This window comes from Amblyraja radiata, chromosome 21 (assembly GCF_010909765.2).
Source record: "Amblyraja radiata isolate CabotCenter1 chromosome 21, sAmbRad1.1.pri, whole genome shotgun sequence".
In the NCBI taxonomy this organism is placed as follows: Eukaryota; Metazoa; Chordata; class Chondrichthyes; order Rajiformes; family Rajidae; genus Amblyraja; species Amblyraja radiata.
In genome coordinates, this window is record NC_045976.1 from 7803706 (window position 1) to 7824483 (window position 20778).

General features: G+C 47.4%; 1 protein-coding gene across 2 annotated transcripts in view; it reads left to right on the plus strand.

Annotated features, from left to right (window-relative positions):
- The window catches only part of kras (KRAS proto-oncogene, GTPase), a 41940-nt gene that overhangs the window by 8505 nt on the left and 12657 nt on the right, over positions 1-20778 (plus strand). For both annotated transcript variants that reach the window (XM_033039449.1, XM_033039448.1), the window contains one exon: positions 20015-20146. In XM_033039449.1, coding sequence (XP_032895340.1) covers positions 20036-20146 — 111 coding nt within the window. In that variant the 5' untranslated portion in view covers positions 20015-20035. The remainder of the gene's footprint in view (positions 1-20014; positions 20147-20778) is intronic.

Below are 20778 nucleotides of genomic sequence, written 5' to 3' on the forward strand. Positions count from 1 at the left end.
GGGTGGCACAGTGGCAGAGTTGCCACCTTACAGCATCAAAGACCCATGTTCGATCCTGGCAATGGGTGCTCTCTGTACAGAGTTTGTACGTTCTCCCCGTGACCTGCGTGGGTTTTCTCCAGGCGTTTTCAGTTTCCTCCCTCACTCGAAAGACGTACAGGTTTGTAGTCTAATTGGCTTGGTGTAACTGTAAAAGTATCTGTAGTGTGTGTAGGATAGTGTTAGTGTGTGGAGACATGGTAACTCAGCTGGTCGTCGCAGACTCAGTGGGCCGAAGGGCCTGTTTCCGTGCTGTATCTCTAAAAAAAAATTTGGCCACACAAATGTTTACATAGTTTCTGAGAATTGCACTTGGTACCATAAATAACTTGTAGACACAAGGAACAGCAAATGCTGCTTTACAAAAGACACACAGTGCTGGAATAACTCAGCAGGTCAAGCAACATCTCTGGGGAACGTGGATAGGTGATGTTTTGTGTTGGGACCCTTCAGACTGATGGAAGTGGGGGGGAGAGAGCTGGAAGACAGTTCCAAGCCTTCCTGTACCCACCTATCACTTGCCAGATTGTCTCTCTCTCCCCACCTAGCCATTTCCCCTCTTCAACTATCAGTCTGAAGAAGGGTCCTGACCTGAAACGTCATCCATGTCCTCCACAAATGCTGCCTGACCCATTGAGTTACTCCAGTACTTGTCTTGAGCCATAAATAAAACATGTTTTTTCTTAAACCATAAATAAATCTTGTCTGCCCACAACGGTAATTAAACATAGTAAATCATAGTGCTTAAAATATGCATGCTGTGGAGGAACTTGCTGGGGTGTGTCTGTTGTTTTGGGTAACCCTACCTGTTTAGTTTAGAGATACAGCGCAGAAACAGGCCCTTCGGCCCACCGGGTCCGCACCGACCAGCGATCCCCGCACACTAAAGGGCCTGTCCCACTGTATGTGGTAATTCAAGAGTTCTCCCGAGTTCCCCCTGATTTGAACTCGGAGAATTACGGTAATAGCCGCTCGCAGGTACTCGGGGCTTTCGTGGACATTTTTCAACATGTTGAAAAATCTTCACGAGCTTACCGCGTTTCCCGAGTACCTGCCATTAGCGTTACGAGCCACTAAGAGACGTCCCGAGCTCCAACGTACCCGCTACGTACATTCTACGTGCTTACCATGAGTTTTATTATTTTTTTAAACTCGGGAGAGATATTGAATTACCTTGTACAGTGGGACAGGCCCTTAACACTATCCTAGACACTTGGTACCAGCGTAGGTTCACGAGGTTAATTCCCGGGATGGCAGGACAGTCATATGTTGAAAGAAGAGAGCGACTGGGCTTGTATACACTGAAATTTAGAAGGATGAGAGGATATCTTATTGGAACATATAAGATTATTAAGGGATTGGACACGCAAGATGCAAGAAACATGTTCCTGATGTTGGGGGAGTCCACAACCTGGGGTCACAGTTTAAGAATAAGGGGTAAGCCATTGAAAACTGTGATGAGGAAAAACTTTTTTACCCAGAGTTGTGAATCGGTGGAATTCTCTGCGTCAGAAGGCAATGAAGGCTGATTCTCTGGATGTTTTCAAGAGTTAGATAGAGCTCTTAAAGATAGTGGAGTCATGGGATATGGGGAGATGGCTGGATTGTGGATGATCAACCATGATCAGAGTGAATGGCGGTGCTGGTCCGAATGGCCTACTCCTGCACCTATTCTCTATTGTCTATTGTGTTGATGAAGTCCCGTTGTGTATCCACGAGGTAGAAGCTGGTGATGCTCGCTTGGGTTCTTTGATGCTGTTGGCAGCCGCTCAACACATCTGGGCAAGTAGCCAGTACTCCCATCTGCCCTGTGAATGGTGGTGAGGCTTGTGACCTAAGTACCACCTCCAAACTGCAGTTTAGTTTAGAAATACAGTGTGAAAACAGGCCCTTCGGCCCGCTGAGTCTGTGGCGACCAGCGACCCCCACACACTAACACTATCCTAACGCACATTAGGGACAATTTACAATTTTACCCAAGCCATTTAGCCTACAAAACTGTACCTCTTTCGAATGTGGGAAGAAACTGGAGATCCCGGAGAAAACTTACTCGGGTCATGGGATGAACGAACAAACTCGGTACTGAAAAGCACCCAGGATTGAACCCGGGTCTCTGGCCCTGAGAAGCATCAACTCTACCGCTGCACCACCATGCTGCCCATGATAGTTGTTGCCTTGGCTATCTTTTGGAAGAGGGAATAGTCCAATTAATTGTCCTTTGGTAATTCTATCCCGTTTACTTGGGATGATAATGGTGGGGAAATTATTATACTTATGTGGGTTACACTCATATACGTGGACTTTTTCATCTTCTGAGGAGTTGCAAATAAATAGAACAGAGGGATCTTGGGGTCCAATTTCCTAGCCCCCCTGAAAGTCACACCACAGTGGTACAGATGGCATATGCTATGCTTGCTATCAGTAGTTGGGGCAGTGAGTATGAGTCAGAAAGTCCACACAGCCAGGGTGGCATGGTGGCGCAGCGGTAGAGTTGCTGCCTTGCAGCACCTGAGACCCGGGGTTTGCATGTTCTCACTGTGTCCACGTGGGTTTTCTGCAGGTGCTCCGGTTTCCTTCCACGTTCCAAAGAATGTGGGTTTGTATGTTAATTGGCCTCTGTAAATTGTCCCCAGTGTGTAGGACAGAACTAGTGTAAGGACGATCGTTAGTCGGCTGGACTTGGTGGGTCGAAGGGTGTGTTTCAAAGCTGTATCTCTAAACTAAATTAAACATGTTGCAGCTTTATGAGACTTTGATCGGGCTGCATTTAGAGCATCGCCTCATTACAGGAAGGATGTGGAGACATTGAGGGTGCATTTCCTGTTTGTATGGGGGGAGGGGGTTGGGTTAGAAACATAGAAAAAAGGTGCAGGTGTAGGCCATTCAGCCCTTCGAGCCAGCCCCGCCATTCAAGATGATCATGGCTGATCATCCAAACTCAGTGCCCCGTTCCTGCTTTCTCTCCATATCCCGACCATTAGTTGGGTTGGAGAAGGAACTGCAGATGCTGGAAAATCGAAGGTAGACAAAAGTGCTGGAGAAACTCAGCGGGTGCAGCAGCATCTATGGAGCGAAGGAAACATAGAAACATAGAAAATAGGTGCAAGAGTAGGCCATTCGGCCCTTCGAGCCTGCACCGCCATTCAATATGATCATGGCTGATCATCCAACTCAGTATCCTGTACCTGCCTTCTCTCCATACCCCCTGATCCCTTTAGCCACAAGGGCCACATCTAACTCCCTCTTAAATATAGCCAATGAACTGGCCTCAACTACCTTCTGTGGCAGAGAATTCCAGAGATTCACCACTCTCTGTGTGAAAAATGTTTTTCTCATCTCGGTCCTAAAAGATTTCCCCCTTATCCTTAAACTGTGACCCCTTGTTCTGGTCTTCCCCAACATCGGGAACAATCTTCCTGCATCTAGCCTGTCCAACCCCTTAAGAATTTTATAAGTTTCTATAAGATCCCCCCTCTATCTAAATTCTAGCGAGTACAAGCTGAGTCTATCCAGTCTTTCTTCATATGAAAGTCCTGACATCCCAGGAATCAGTCTGGTGAACTTTCTCTGTACTCCCTCTATGGCAAGAATGTCTTTCCTCAGATTAGGAGACCATACTCCAGGTGTGGTCTCACCAAGACCCTGTACATGGGCAAAGTTTTGACCCGAACCCCTTCTTCAGACCTTGACCTTGTGTTCAGAGCACCAGAGGTTGAGGGGCTGATCTGATAGAAGTGTATAAAATTCAAGAGGCACAAATACGCTAGATGGTCAGAACATTTCTCCCCAGGGTGGAAATGTCAAAGACTAGAGGGCTTAGCCTTAAGGTGTGGCGTCCAAGATTTAGAGAAGATTTGCAGGGCAAATTAAAAATATATAGTGATAGTAATGGGCCCTGTGACAGGCTGACTGGCACTGGTGTTGGAGGCAGATTTGATGGTGGCATTAAGGAGGGGTTTTAGAATATGCAGGGTATGGAGGGGTATTATTGTGACTCGGCTGTATAATAACTGGAGCCTTGCACCATGATAAAGATCCAAAGACTTTATTAACTACACAGCAAGAACGACTTCACATTTGCACGTCTCTCTAGTTCTAAGGGAACCAGGCAAGGGGCGGTTACTGCAACGCTAGTGGGCGTAACTACAAAAGCAAGACTCATAATAAGAGTGACACTGGTCTACAGATATGGATCACGTGCAGGGCAGAGGAGATTAATTTAACTTGGACATTGTGCGCTGTAAGGGCTGTTCCTCTGATCTACTGTTCTATACAACTGAATATTGTGCAAACATCAACATATGTTCCACCTTCCAACCTCTCCTGCAGCTCCAGCAGCCTGGGTTTGGTCCGTCATTTGGTGCTGTCTGTGTGGAGCTTGCACGTTCTCTGTTCCTGTGGGCGTTTTCTTCTGGGCCCCTGGCTTTCTTTCGTACTCCAAAACCTTGGGTGGCACGGTGGAGCAACGGTAGAGTCACTGCCTTACAGTTCAAGAGAATCCGGTTCGAACCTGACCATGGGTGCTGTCTGTACAGAGCTTGCACGTTCTCCATGTGACCGTGTTGGTTTTCTCCAGGTGCTCTGGTTTCCTCCCACATTCCAAAGACGTGCGGGTTTGTAGTTTAATTGGCTTGGTAAAATTGCAAATTGTTCCTAGTGTGTGTGTGTAGGATAGTGTTAGTGTGCGGGGATCGCTGGTGGGCCGAAGGGCCTTTTTCCACGCTGTATCAGTAAACCAAAATTAGTTTGCAGTGAAATATGTTGCCAGAGAGGGTTGCGTTAAATGCTGGAATGGACCTGACGGATTGAATGGTGGCATTGTATGTTACAAGGAAGCGCAGATGGTGGGGGAGGAGCTGAAGATGGTTGGGCCTAGGATTCTGCCCTGAGCAAGTCCTGGGGTGATAATTGGCAATTATCTTCCTTTAGAGTAATTGAGCATAGAAGTCAAAGAGCAAACAGACGTAGTGTAGATGGGGCATCTTGTGTGGTATGGCCAAGTTGGCCTTGCCAACCAAGATGCCACATCTACACTGTCCCACCTGGCTGTGTTTGGCCCATTATTTGTGTGAGGTGGGGCCCTGACCTTTGGGCTGTGTGGCCCTTGATGCCCATTGACTTCCGTTTGACCAGATGCCACATTTGGTCAATGGTACTCTGGTATCAAGGGCAGTCACTCACCATGCAACTGGAGTTCAACTCTTGGATCCATCTTGGGCCAAGGCTATGACACAGTCTGAAGCAGAGTAATCCCAGAGGAACTCTAACTGGGCACTGAGCTCCTTATTGATGAACAAATAGTACTGTTCAAGATTTGGTCATCGGTCTAGTGATAGAATAAGGGGTAATTAGCCCAAATGAACTCTTGCTGTTGGTGAAACATATTCACCCAGGCAATTTTTAGTTTAGTTTAGAGTCACAATGTGGAAACAGGCTGTTCGGCCCACTAAGTTTCTGCTCTGTATCTCTGCACCATCCTACACACTAGGGACAATTTACAATCTTTACCAAAGCCAATTAACCTGCAAACCTGCACGTCTTGGGAACAGGGAACATAGAGACATAGAAAAATAGGTGCAGGAGTAGGCCGTTTGGCCCTTTGAGGCAGCACCGCCATTTAATATGATCATGGCTGATCATCTAAAATAAGTACCCCATTCTTGTTTTTTTCCCCATATCCTTGGATTCCTTTAGCCTCAAGAGCTAAATCTAACTCTCTTGAAAACATCAAATGAATTGGCCTCCACTGCCTTCTGTGGCAGAAAATTCCATGGATTCACAACTCTCTGGATGAAAATGTTTTTCCTCATCTCAGTCCTAAATGACTTACCCCTTGTCCTTAGTCTTTGGAGTGTGGGAGGCAACTGTTCAGTGTACAGAAAGAGGATGAAGGGAATAATGTTTAGTGCAAGATAAAGTATTGTAAAGTTTAATTACAGATAGTCTGAGGTTCTCCAACGAGGTAGATGGTAGCTCAGGACCGCTCTCTAGTTGTGGTAGGATGGTGCACTTGCCTGATAATAACTGGGATGAAACTGCCCCTGAATCTGGAGCTGTGTATTTTCACTCTTCGGAAATTAAACAACCCCCTCTCCCCTCCCCCAGAAAAATCTCAAACCACTTCACTTCTCCAAGTCTTTCCCTCGGCTCAGTCACAAGTTCAGCCTGATAATATAGCCCAGTGCACTGCAACAGTAATAAATGCAGGGGTGCTATGCTGACGATGGAACATGTACAAGCCTGGGGTAAGGACACAATTACATTTCAATGTGTTCTCAACACAAAAGCCACCAACATTCACCAACCTTGCACAAACCCTGTCTGGTTGACCACAGCCAGCAAGAACCTGGGCCTCAAATTAACCCCAAACTACTTTGGATAAATCACTGCTTTCATCCAACCTCCTCTGTTCCTCTTCCTTTCCCACTGTGAACATCAAAAGTTTAGTTTAGAGATACAGCACAGAAACCGACCCTTTGGCCCATCAAGTCCATGCCGACCAGCGATCCCCGCACGCTAAAACTAACACACACTCACTCAATGGAAAGGCATTGAGTTTGAGGTTTCTGCTCAATAGATGCAGAGTGGAAACAGGCCCTTCGGCCCACTGAGATGGCCTGATCAGCGATCCCGTACCCTAACGCTATACTCCACACTAGGGACAATTTACAATTTGTACCGAAGCCAATTAACCTGCAAACCCATACACCTTTGGAGTATGGGAGGAAATCGGAGCACCCAGAGAAAACCCATGCGGTCACAAGGATAACATACCAACTCCACACAGGCAGCACCCATAGTCTGGATCGAACCCGTGTCCCAGGCGCTGTAAGGCAGCAAGTCTACCGCTTTAATTTAATGAAAGACTTTCACTTCTTCAAAATCCAACAGTGCTTCATGGCCATCCTTATGGGGATAGTTTAATCAAACGTAGCCGTCTTCAATTTCTACGTTGGTCCGGGCACCCTTGCGCTTGGCAGTGTGGAACGTATTACAGAGGTGAACAGATTGCATCTTGATTTGTTTTTCCATCCGAACAGATTGGATCTTGTAATTTTCCATCTGCAAGATGCTATCTCGGGATTATCTGCTTAAATCTCTGGCGCGTTGCTTGAATTCCATGCTTCCAGCAGCTGAGTTATACTCGTGAGCCAAGGGTGATGTAGGTTCTGTACAGTATAATACAATGACTGTTGTACAGTACAATGCAATGAGTTATTTGGCACTCATTGTAAGTTGGTACTTTTGGATTTTATCGAGCGCTGTGCATATTAAAAGACCTTGTGCATCCTTGCAAATACACAAAGTGCTGGAGAAACTCAGTGGGTCAGGCAGCATCCTTAGAGAACAGGGATAGGTGAAGTTTTGGATCGGGACCCTTCAGACTGTGTATCCTTGTAATATATTTAGTGGAATAAATGAATGGAAAACTGCTGTGAACACTGGAGTTGGACACAGAGGTTTGAGATTTTTCTGGGGTGGGAAAGGGGGATTGTTTTCAGTTAATTGGCCTCTGTAAAAATGGGAAAATCGCGTGTGGGATAGTGTAAGTGTACGGGGTGATTGCTGGTCGGCACGGACTTGGTGGGCCGAAGGGCCTGTTTCCGCGCTGTATCTCTAACGTCTAAAATGGTGCTAGCTCGGATGAAGCATCTTGGCCAACATGGGCAGGTTGGGCTGAAAGAGAAACGCACGCCTCCAGATTCGGGGACCGTTTCCTCCCAGCTGTAATCGGGCAACTGAATCATCCTACTACAACCAGAGAGCAGTCCTGAAGTACTATCTACCTCAGTGGAGACCCTCGGACTATCTTTAATCGGACTTTACTGGACTTTATCTAGTACGAAATATTATTCCCTTTATCATGTATCTGTACACTGTGGACGGCTTGATTTATAATCATGTATAGTCTTTCCGCTGACTGGATAGCACGCAACAAAAAATCTATCCACTGTACCTGAGCCGCTGAGTTACTCCAGCATTGATGTCTATCTTCGGTGTAAACCAGCATCTGCAGTTCCTTCCTACACGTTAACACTGGAGGTTAATTTATCTAGCACTGACTGAGGTTTCCATTTAAAATGAGGATGACCCATTTAAAAGGGGAGAAAAATTTGTATTGCTATGTCCAATCTTTAGAATTGCGATGATTTCTCTGCACAGAAATGATGCACATTAGGCCACTTGGATGGAGAACACGGGTTGCGTTCTCATGACGCAAACAAAGTTGGAGAATGTTTGTTTAGGAGACTTGCAAAGTCAAACTTCTCTTTGGCACGGGACTGAAAGCCTAACTCGGGAGCCCGACTCCCCCACCCACATCTAGATAATGTACAGTACACGGCTTTCTAAAAATATCTCTGCCGTGTTTGCTGTTGAAACAGAAGTAGTGACCTTGCTGCCAAATGTTTACTGAGGTTGGATGTCAATGGGATGGGTGTTGAGGTAATGGGGCAGGTCTGTAGCGTGCAGCAGGGAAGCCTCAAGAAGTGGGATACTGGGGGAAGTTGTCCCAATAACAATTACTCAAACAAAACCAGAGGGGCACCTTTGGGTCGGCACGGTGGCGCAGCGGTAGAGTTGCTGCCGTACAGCGCCAGGGACCCGGGTTCGATCTTGACCACGGGTGCTGTCTGTGCAGAGTTTGCAGGTTCTCCTTGTGACCGCAATTCTGTAAAAATGGTAAAACCGCGTGTGGGATAGGGCTAGTGTACGGGGTGACTCGGTGGCCAAATGGCTCGTTTCCGCACTGTATCTCTAAAGTCTAAAATGGTGCTTGCTAGGATGAAGCATCTTGGCCAACATGGGTAAGTTGGGCTGAAAGGTCTCTTTCTATGATTGACTGCAGCAAGGCATTAGAGGGATGAGAAGGGTTTGACTTTGAGCTGGGGGATCGGGTTTGGGTGAGTTATGTAAGGATGACATGCGGTGAGAGGTAAATTTGACGCAAGGTCGGTAATCTTGCTAGTTTCTAGAGATGCACCATAGATGCACCATAGTCTGGCAGCTACTCTGCTGCCAACCGCAGGGAGATTGCAGAGCTACAAATGCAGCCCAGTCCATCGTGGACTTCCCCACCTCCCCAACCCCCATCAACTCCGTCTACACTTCACGCTGCCTCGGAAAAGCACTCAACATAAACGGTCATGGCTGTTCAAGTACTTTAAAGTGTCGGATGTACCAGCAATGAAATCTTACCTGCGGCAGCGTAAGGGACCTGTAAACGCGTACACAGATAGTATAGAATAAATAGATTCAATAAATCAAAAAATTAGTAACTGCCATGCTAGTCCAAAACAAAAACAACATCCTTGGTGTATCCAAAGAGAGTCCATCATTCATAGTTGATGGGGGTCAGGGTTGTTGAATGTCCATGGTTGCTGGAAAGAGATTATTCTTGAACCTGGAGGTCACGGTTTTCAGACTCCTTGTTGGTGGGAGTTAGATGAGAGCATGGCCAGGGTGGTGTGGGTCATTGGATATTGTGGATACTGGCTGCCTCTATGTGGCAGTGCCACCTCTAGGTCCCTTCAATGGTGGGGAGGTCAGTACCTGTGTTGGACCAGACAATGTCCACCACCCTCTAATATCTCCTTAATTCCTGGGCGTTCGAGTTGCAGACCCAGGCCGTCATGCAACCAGTCACTATGCTCCCTACTATACACTTGTGGAAGTTCAAGAGGGTTTTCATTGACATACAGATCTTTCCAATGTTTTAAGGAAGTAGAGGTGTTGATGGGCTTTCATTAATATTACGTCAATGTACTGGGCCCAGGTCAGATCTTCAGACCACCAGTCATTCTCTCCTCTCCCTTCTCCTGTTGTGCAAATGATACAAAGCTTGAAAGCGCGTTTCACCAGATTCAAGAACATCTTCAGAACCTCTGGTATGTTGGTCCAATCTGCCTCGTTGTGGCCCTTGTACTCTTTTACCTGCACGTACACTGTAGCTGCCGCCCCCATATCCTGCCCTCTATTTACTTTACACCTTTGCTCTGCCTGATGTTCTTGGGTATGGTATGATTTGCCTGGATAGCACGCAAAGCAAAAATGTTCCACCGTATCTCAGTCCACGAGCGGGGTGGCGCAGCGGTGGAGTTGCTGCCTCACAGCGCCAGAGTCCCCGGTTCAATCCTGATTATGGGCGCTGCCTGTGCAGAGTTTGTACGTTCTCCCAGTGACTATCGTGGGTTTTCTGAGATCTTCGGTTTCCTCCCACACTCCAAAGACGTGCAGGTTTGCAGGTTGATTGGCTTGGTATAAATGTAAATTGTCCCACGTGTGTGTGGGGTGGTGTTTGTGTGCGGGGATCACTGGCCGGTGCGGACAGTGGGCCAAAGAGCCTATTTCTGCGCTGTACCTCCAAACTAGACTAAACTTAAAAAAAGCTAAACGTGACAAAAATAAACCAAACCAAATGTTTGTGGGATGCGGGGAAGGAACTGAGGATGGACATATCTTTTCAGCAGCAGTCCAGATCTAGTTTGAACCCTGCAACAGCAGCTGAGGAAGAAGATCAAATAGCTAAATAAAATGTTAGTTTCAGTTGTGGTCACTATGAAGCTGCCTGTTCTGTATAAAAACAAAAGGTTCATTAATTGCTTTAAGGGAAGGAAATCCTCGATGCTCTGTCTGATATACAAGTTTCATGTAGATAAGACATTTCATTGCACCCTGGTTTATGTGACAAACTATTATGAATCTGTGTATTGTCAGTTGGCCTTTTGCATTTGCGCCAACCCTTTACACCAACTCTCTCTAATGAGTGGCACAGTGGCGCATCGGTAGAGTCGTTGCCTTAAGCCCCTGTCCCACTTGGGAGACCTAAACAGCAACCTCTGGTGACCTTGCCTGCCACCCAAAAAAAAATCAAGGTCGAGGTGACCTGCAACCTCCTACCACTTCCCACGCATATGTTGAAAACCTTCCTCAACTATGAAGAAAACCGGCTTTGACTAGACATGCGACTAAAAAATTGATTTTAAAAACGGCAACCTATTTTTAGTCGAGGCCGGTTTTAATCACGATGAAAAAATGGCAGCAACCTAGATGAAGCCTCGACCACGCGGAAACCACTTTCGACCATTAGGGAGAGTGACCAAAACCTCCGGTGACCTCATGGAAACCTTGGGTGGCGGGCAAGGTCACCAGAGGTTGTTGTTTGGGTCTCCTAAGTGGGACAGGGGCTTTACGCCGCCAGAGACCCGGGTTCGATACTGACTACGGGTGCTGTCTGATGGAGTTTGTACGTTCTCCCTGAAAACCCTGTGGGTTTTCTCCAGGTACTCCAGTTTCCTCCCACACTTCAAAGATGTACAGGTTTGCAGCTTAAATGGCTTGGTATAAATGTAAATTGTCCCTGGGTTGTATAAGATGGTGTTCATGTGCGGGGATCGCTGGTTGGCCCGGACTCGGTGAGCCGATGGGCCTGTTTCCATGCTGTATATCTGAAACTAAAACTAATCCTAACACGCTTTATTCTCCCTGTATTTCCAACTCCATTCCCTGCCCCTGATGCTTTCTACAACCATGATCACATTGAATGGCGGTGCAGGCTCGAAGGGCCGAATGGCCTACTCCTGCACCTATTTTCTATGTTTCTATGTTTTACAATGTATCTACACGTGCACACCCCAGGGACACTTTACAAAGTCCAATTAACCTCCCAATCTACATCTAGTTTAGGATGTTTGGGGAAAGCCACCTGCAAACTCCGCACGGACAGCGCCAGAGGTTGGGATTAAACGTGGCGCTGTGAAATGTCGGCCGTGTACGTTGAGCCTCTGTGCCGCCCACCCCTTTGTGAATTAATCGTCAAAGTGATCGAGACTAATGGGCCTGTCCCACTTGGGCCATTTGTTAGGTGACCACAGGCGACTAGGTTGTCGCCGGGGTGTCGCCTGTATGGCCTTTAGTAGTCACCGCAGTCGCCCAAAGAGTCGTAGCATCTTTCTGGTCGCCGCTGGGTTTTCAACAAGTTAAAACATTTTGGGCGGCAGTGGCGACTGTGGGTTTGATGCCAATGAGCGTAGCTTGACTTCTCCTGACGTAGGTGCTGTCGTAGGTTGTCGCCAGGGTAACGTAGGTTGTCGCCAGGGTAACGTAGGTTGTCGCTGATGCTGACTTCGGTGAATTCCATTGTCGTAATCGCCAGGAGTTCATGAGATAACATGTTCATGCTCTCTCCATGGTTTAGTAACAGATTTACTGTCAGTAGTACTACTACTACTGCTAGTAACAGTTTAGCTCAGACCCTCAGGACTCGAGGGGTGATCTTGTAGTGTACAAAATCATGAGAGGAATAGATCGGGCAGACGTACAGAGTCTCTTGCCCAGGGTAGGGCATTTGAGAACTAGAGAACATAGGTTTAAGGTGAGGGGGGGGGGGGGGGGAAGATTTAATAGGAACCTGAGGAGTAATTATTTTCCACACAAGGGGCGGTGGGTGTATGCAACGAGCTGCCAGAGGAGGTAGTTGAGGCTGGGACTATTTTAAGAAACATTGGGCATGTACATGGATAGGATAGGTTAAGTGAGATATGGGCCAAACGCAGGCAGGTGGGACTAGTGTAGGTGGGACATGTTGGTCAGCGTGGGCAAGTTGGACCGAAGGGCCTGTTTCCACACTGTGTGACTCTATGACTCTGAGTTAGTTTGTGCCAGTTCCCCTGCCCTCACTGCTGGTGTTGGGCTACAGGCCTGCATGCAGTCACAGTCATGATCATACATCTATCTGCTCACTGCTACACCAAGTCCATGGATATTTTTAAAGCAGAGATAGATGGATTCTTGATGAGTACGGGTGTCAGGGTTTAAGGGGAGAAGGCAGGAGAATGAGGTTAAGAGGGAGAGATAAATCAGCCATGATAGATGATAGCATGGCAGAGTAGACTTGATGGGCCGAATGGCCTCATTCTGTTCCTAACTTATGTCCTTATGAACTTGCATCTCTCCTCACTCCCAGAAAATCCCGACACTCGTGCTGCCACACAACGCACCATTTCCATCAACTTTCCCACTTTTTAAAAACAGATTCAATTCATGAGCCTTGAGCTCTGCACCGTCTCTGGATTAATATTAACATTGGCAACTTGTTGCTTGACATTTAAAATGAGACATCAGCAAGAATAAAAAGCCTTTTGTTGGAGGCCGTTTATTTGAACGTTCCTGCCTTTTTAAGATCCCAAATAGTTTTGTCATGAGGTACACATCAACAGTGATCTCATGAGGTGGCAGGACATTCTTGATGGGATGAATGGCCTGGCCTTGTTGTCTCTCTCTCTCTGTCTCTCTCTGTGTCTCTCTCTCTCTGTGTCTCTCTCTCTGTCGGTCTCTCTGTCTCTCTCTCTGTCTCTCTCTCTCTGTCTCTCTCTCTCTGTCTCTGTCTCTCTGTCTTCTTCCTGGAAATTTGCCTCTCTCTGTCTCTCTCTCTCTGTCTCTCTCTCTGTCTCTCTCTCTCTGTCTCTCTCTCTCTCTGTCTCTCTCTCTCTCTGTCTCTCTCTGTCTCTCTCTGTCTCTCTCTCTCTCTCTGTCTCTCTCTCTGTCTCTCTCTCTGTCTCTCTCTGTCTCTCTCTCTGTCTCTCTCTCTGTCTCTCTCTCTGTCTCTCTCTCTGTCTCTCTCTGTCTCTCTCTCTGTCTCTCTCTCTGTCTCTCTCTCTGTCTCTCTCTCTGTCTCTCTCTCTGTCTCTCTCTCTGTCTCTCTCTCTGTCTCTCTCTCTCTCTCTCTGTCTCTCTCTCTCTCTCTGTCTCTCTCTCTCTCTGTCTCTCTCTGTCTCTCTCTCTCTCTGTCTCTCTCTCTCTCTGTCTCTCTCTCTCTCTGTCTCTCTCTCTCTCTGTCTCTCTGTCTCTCTGTCTCTCTGTCTCTCTGTCTCTCTGTCTCTCTGTCTCTCTGTCTCTCTGTCTCTCTGTCTCTCTGTCTCTCTGTCTCTCTGTCTCTCTGTCTCTCTGTCTCTCTGTCTCTCTGTCTCTCTGTCTCTCTGTCTCTCTGTCTCTCTGTCTCTCTCTGTCTCTCTGTCTCTCTGTCTCTCTGTCTCTCTGTCTCTCTGTCTCTCTGTCTCTCTGTCTCTCTGTGTCTCCCTCTCTCTGTCTCTCTCTTTCTCTTTCAGAAAGCTTCAGGAACCAGAGTAAAATGAAGTGCAGCAGACATTTATTTTTAGCACTATCTGTCACTGTGGCACGCCCAAGTATTTTCGTAACTTGGTTTGTTTTTGGGTGTGGGCTTCCTGGTCTCTTTCTCCTGGGTTGACGGTGTGTTTCTGGGAGTTTGGGGCTGGCGAGGAAGGGTTAGTGACAACAAGAGGCACGGCACAGCTCCCCCTGCAATTACTCAGCAAATCACTGCCAATTGCCCACGTTGGATATTTGGAGCCTTTCACTCTGGGTGTGCTGGCCCTGCCTCTTGAAGGGCAATAGGCCTCAAATGTTCAGCTGCCACGCTTTCCTCAGCTTGGAAAATTAGCCCATTTGTGGAATGATTAAAAAGATACAGCGTGGAGTCTGGCCCTTCAGCCCACCGAGTTCATTCCGACCATCGATCACCCGTTCACACTAGTTCTGTAAAGGGCGTGTCCCACTTGGGCGATCTAATCCGCGAGTTCTGGCGAGTTTGCCCTCGACTCGTACTCGCAGCATGGCCGACACGAGGTCGTAGGAGGTCTTTGTATCTCTCCTTCATGCTCGAGAATGAGGTCCCCGCGTACTCGAGGCCTCAGCTGGGTCGAGGCGTTATTTTCAGTTAAAAAATGCCCGCGAGTAAAAAAAGGTCGCCATGGAAAAAAATCGATACTTTTTTTACACGTAGGTTTAGTCGTAATAGGTCGTTAGTCGAGGGTGGTCGTAGCTAGTCGAAGGAGTTCTTCAACGTGTCATTTTTTCAAACTCTTCTAAACTCGCCAATTGGGTCACCCAAGTGGGACAGCCCCTTTATCCCACTTTTTGCTTCAACCTAGGGCCAATCTTACAGGGGGCCAATTCGCCTGCACACCCGCACGTCTTTGGGATGTGAGAGGAAGCCGGAGCACCCAGTAAAATCCTCACGGTCACAGGGAGAACGTGCAGACTCCACACACAGACAGCACCCGAGGCTGGGATTGAACTTGGGACTCTGGCGCTGTGGGGCAGCGGCTCTACCATCATTTCACAAGTGATAGGAGCTGTTTTGAGTCGAGCCCTTTCTTCAGGCTTTCCAGAAGCCACTATTCCCTGCTGTTCCGACTCTTTTTTGTCCTCCACCTTCCTGGATGTTTCTTGCTGCTTTTGCTTCATCCCACCACCACCTCCACCCCCACTCTCTCCCTCAATCCCCGTAAGAAATAAATGAATACAAATTTAGGGGGCCGGCACGGAGGCACAGCGTTGGAGTTTCTGCCTTATGGCCCTGTCCCACGGTACGAGTTCATTCCAAGAGTTCTCCCGAGTTTGCTCTGATTTGAACTGGGAGATTTACGGTAATGGCCACTCGTCGGTACTCTGGGCTCTCCTGGACATTTTTCAACATGTTGAAAAATCTTCACGAGTCTTCCCGAGCTTATCTGCCATTAGGGAGTCTTCCCGAGTACCTGCCGTTAGCGTTACTAGCCGCTAAGAGACGTCCCCGAGCTCCGACGTACCCGCTACGTTCATTCTCCGTGCTTACGAGTTTGATTTTTTTTTAAACTTGAGCGAGCTCTTGGAATGAACTCGTACCGTGGGACAATGCCATCACAGCGCTGGTAGCGCTAGTTCGATCCCGACTATGGGTGCTGTCTGTACGGAGTTTGTACGTTCTCCCCGTGACTGCGTGGTTTTCCCCCCAAGATCTTTGGTTTACCCTCACAGTCCAAAGACGTACAGGTCTGTAGGTTAATTGGCTTGGTGTATGTGTAAATTGATCCTAGTGTGTGTAGGATAGTGTTAATGTGCGGGGATCGCTGGTCGGTGCGGACTCCGTGAACCGAAGGGCCTGTTTCCGTGCTGTATCTCTAAACTAAACTAAATTATTGGTAGTTCAACTTTTTGGGTTTGAAAGCATGGAAAAGGCTCCCTAAATTTTTTTATTTTTTTTAGTTTAAATATAAATTAATTTTGTTCAAAAACATTAGTGTGTCTGAAGAAGGGTCTCGACCCAAAACGTCACCCATCCCTTCTCTCCGGAGCTGCTGCATGTCCCAGTTGCGGAGTTATTCCAGCATTTTGTGTCTATCTGCTGATTGTTTAGCTTAGAGATACAGTGTGGAGACAGGCCCTTCGACCCACTGAATCAATGCCGACCAGCGATCCCTGCACACCTGCACTATTCTACACACTGGGGACAATTTACTATTTTCCCGAAGCCATTTAGCCTGCAGATCTGTAGGTCTCTTTGGAGTGTGGGAGATCTCAGAGAAAACCCACGCAGGTCACGGGGAGAACGTACAGACAGCACCCGTAGTCAGGATCGGACCTGGGTCTCTGTGAGGCAGCAACCGTGGGACATTTACAAAAAAACACTAAATATGCTAGAGTAACTCAGCGGGTCAGGCAGCATCGCCTACACACAAGACCTGTCTTCACCCTTTCTTTTGCGTTGTCATAGGCTGGGAGACTTGAGGCCATCACCGTGAGGCAAAATAGAACTTATCTTTAAATAGAACTTCTCTGGGCCTGGGGGAATATATCAACCAGTCACGTGAGGGAGTATGTTTGTTGGAATTGTCATGGCGGAAAGAAAAGATTAGCATCTGTGCTCTTGGGCAGCTCCATCTGCTTCTCGGGAATCAAATAACTGAAGGGCAATCGTTGGTGTAATGTTAGGCAGAGTCTGTTTATGCTTCTGTTTTGTTTAGAGATACAGCGCGGAAAAGAGGCCCTTCGGCCTACTGAGTCTTAAGCTTTAGATGCGTAACATGAATATGTGACAATGGTTGTGTTAGGTTAACACATAAAATGTTACCGATTAGTTCACAAGCTGAGTATAAGAGCAGGGAGGTTCTACTGCAGTTGTACAGGGTCTTGGTGAGACCACACCTGGAGTATTGCGTACAGTTTTGGTCTCCTAATCTGAGGAAAGACATTCTTGCCATAGAGGGAATACAGAGAAGGTTCACCAGACTGATTCCTGGGATGGCAGGACTTTCATATGAAGAAAGACTGGGTAGACTCGGTTTGTACTCGCTAGAATTTAGAAGATTGAGGGGGGATCTTATAGAAACTTACAAAATTCTTAAGGGGTTGGACAGGCTAGATGCAGGAAGATTATTCCCGGTGTTGGGGAAGTCCAGAACAAGGGGTCACAGTTTAAGGATAAGGGGGAAATCCTTTACGACCGAGATGAGAAAAACATTTTTCACACAGAGAGTGGTGAATCTCAGGAATTCTCTGCCACAGAAGGTAGTTGAGGCCAGTTCATTGGCTATATTTAAGAGGGTTAGATGTGGCCCTTGTGGCTAAAGGGATCAGGGGGTATGGAGAGAAGGCAGGTACAGGATACTGAGTTGGGTGATCAGCAATTATCATATTGAATGGCGGTGCAGGCTCGAAGGGCCGAATGGCTTACTCCTGCACCTATTTTCTATGTTCTATGATCTGTGCATTAACCAGCCTAGTGATACACCAATTAACCTACTTTTTCCTGTGGCTACAATTATTTAGCAAATCATATTTACACTTTCCTAGGTAGACAAAAATGGTGGAGAAACTCAGCGGGTGAGGCAGCATCTATGGAGTGAAGGAAATGGGGGATGTTTCGAGTCGAGACCCATCTCCAACTCCATTTTTACACTTTCCTATTTAGTTTAGAGGTACAGTGCAGAAACAGGCCCTTCGGCCCACCATGTCTGCTCCTGCCCAGCGATCCCCGCACACTAACACTACCCTACACACACTCGGGACAATTTACATTTATACCAAGCCAATTGACCTACTAACCTGGAGGTCTTTGGAGTGTGGGAGGAAACCGGAGATCTCGGAGAAAACCCACGCAGGTCACGGGGAGAACGTACAGACAGCACCCATGGTCCAGATCGGACCCAGGTCTCTGGCGCTGTGAGGCAGCAACTCTCCCGCGCCCTGTCACGTAGAACTGGCTGGGGCACTCGAGATTCCACAGAAGCAGTGATATCACATCTTGATAAGAAGTGTTTTATTTTTAGTAACATTGGTTGATTGATAAATGTTGACAAAGATGCCAGACTTGCTCGTCAACTGGAGTGGTGACGTTGGATCTTTGGTATGCAGCCCAGTTTATCAGATCGGTGAACTGCCGATGCCGGTTTACACAGAAGATAGACACAAAATGCTGGAGTAACTCAGCGGGACAGGCAGCATCTCCGGAGAACAGGGAATGGGTGACGTTTTGGTTCGACACCCTTCTTCAGACTGAGTGTCGGGGGGGAGAGGGAAACTAGAGATATGGAAGGGTGAGGTGTGAAAATGACAGATCAAAGCAGACGATGGTGAAGGAAATGTAGAACGGTTCATTGCTGGCTGAGGGGAAGGTGACAACGAGGCATGCAAACAGTAAAATTAATCAGGAGGACAGTGAAACTAGTCGGAGATCTAGGGTGGGGGAGGGATGGAGAGCGAGGGAAAGCAAGGGTTACTTGAAGTTAGCGATATCAATTATCATACCTAGGGTAGACAAAAATGCTGGAGAAACTCAGCGCGTGCAGCAGTATCTATGGAGCGAAGGAAATAGGCAACGTTTCGGGCCGGGTTTCAGCCCGAAACGTTGCCTATTTCCTTCGCTCCATAGATACTGCTGCACCCGCTGAGTTTCTCCAGCATTTCTGTCTACCGTCAATTTTCCAGCATCTGCAGTTCCTTCTTAATCAATTAATATACCGCTGGGTTGTAAGCTGCCCAAGGAAATATGAGGTGGTGTTTATTTTTATAATGTTTATAAGTGCCTACTTACCGGATCGGGGATTGGTCTAACGTCACTTCAAAGGGCGAGCACTTTCTCACCATTGTAAGGGAGTGGTTGTCTGGAGACTGAGCTAATCACTGGAGTGGGACTTTAAACTACAACCATGGAGCACAGCCACTGAGCTAAACCCGTTACCTTGGACTTAGATCAGTCTGAAGAAGGGTTTCGGCCCGAAACCTCACCTATTTCCTTCGCTCCATAGATGCTGCTGCACCCGCTGAGTTTCTCCAGCATTTTTGTGTACCTTGAACTTAAGGGTGGTTTTATTGTAGGGCTGAGTCGCCGGAGGAGCTGCCGCCTTGCAGCGCCAGAGACCGACCTCGGGTGCTGCCTGTGTGTGCGGAGTTTGCACGTTCCTCCTGTGGCCCGCATGGGTTTTCTCCCACATTGTTCATATGTTATATTCGCAGAATTTGGCACATCGCGTCTACTCCGCCATTCAATCATGGCTGATCTATCTCTCCCTCAATACCCCGTTCTCTCCATAACCCCTGACACCCATACTAATCAAGAATCTGTCAATCTCCGCCTTAAATATCCGCCGACTTGGCCTCCACAGCCTTCCGTGGAAATGAATTCCACAGATTCACCACCCTCTGACTAAAGAAATTCCTCCTCATCTCCTTCCTAAAGGAATGTCCTTTAATTTTAAGGCTATGGCCTCTGATCCTAGACTCTCCCACTAGTGGAAACATCCTCTCCACGTCCACTCTATCCAGGCCTTTCACTCTTTGGTAAGTTTCTATGAGGTCCCCACTCGTTCTTCTAATCTCCAGCTCGTACAGGCCCATTGGCTTCAAACACTCATCGTATGCTAACCCACTCATTCCTAGGATCATTGTTGTAAACCTCCGCTGTACACATCCCAAAAATGTTTGCGTTTGTAGGTTAATTGGTTGCTGCAAAATAACCCTTGGTGTGTAGGGAGTAAATGAGTAAGTGGATAACATGGAACTAGTGTGAACAGGTGGTCGATGGGCGGCGTGGAGTCGCTGGGCGGATGACTGCATCCAAGCTAACTCTCGGGACGGCTTTTGCTTCATCCACTTCATTCCTATCTTGCTCATGGTCCTTGCTTTTTTCTTTGCACAGGTCTTTCCCTGAGCTGAGAAGATGACTGAGTACAAACTTGTGGTGGTGGGGGCTGGAGGCGTGGGCAAGAGTGCTCTGACCATCCAGCTTATTCAGAACCACTTTGTCGATGAATATGATCCCACGATAGAAGTAAGTTTCATTTTACACTTTTTTTTTTTTTTTTTAGTTTCGGAGATAGAGCTTGGAAACAGGAGGCCCTTCGGCCCAGCGAGTCCATGTCAACCAGCGATCCCCGCACACTTACACTATCCTACACACACTAGGGACAATTTACAATTACACCAAGCCAATTAATTAACAAACTTGCGCGTTTTTGGAATGTGGGAGGAAACCGGACATCCGGAGAAAACCAACTCCGATCACGGGGAGAACCTACAAACGCCGTACAGACAGTGCCCGTAGTCAGGATGCAACCCTGGTCTCTGGTGCTATAAGGAAGCAACTCTACCGCTGCGCCACTGTGCTGCCCCTTGATGAACAGTCCTTCCATAAGCTGGGGTACTGTCCAATTCACCTCTACCCCATTGTGGACATTGGACTTTGTCTCTGGAACTGATGATCTGCAATGCGGAGAACGATATTCTGCACTCTGTATCTTTTGCTTTGCTCTACCCTATGTACACGAGTTTGGCTTGATGGTCTTTAAATGTAGTATCATGTGATTTGTTTGGAGAGTGTGAAAACCAAAGCTTTTCACTGTATCTGGCACATGAGTTAATAGTAGTCGCTGCCTCAAAAAGGCTGGCAGTATCATCAAAGAC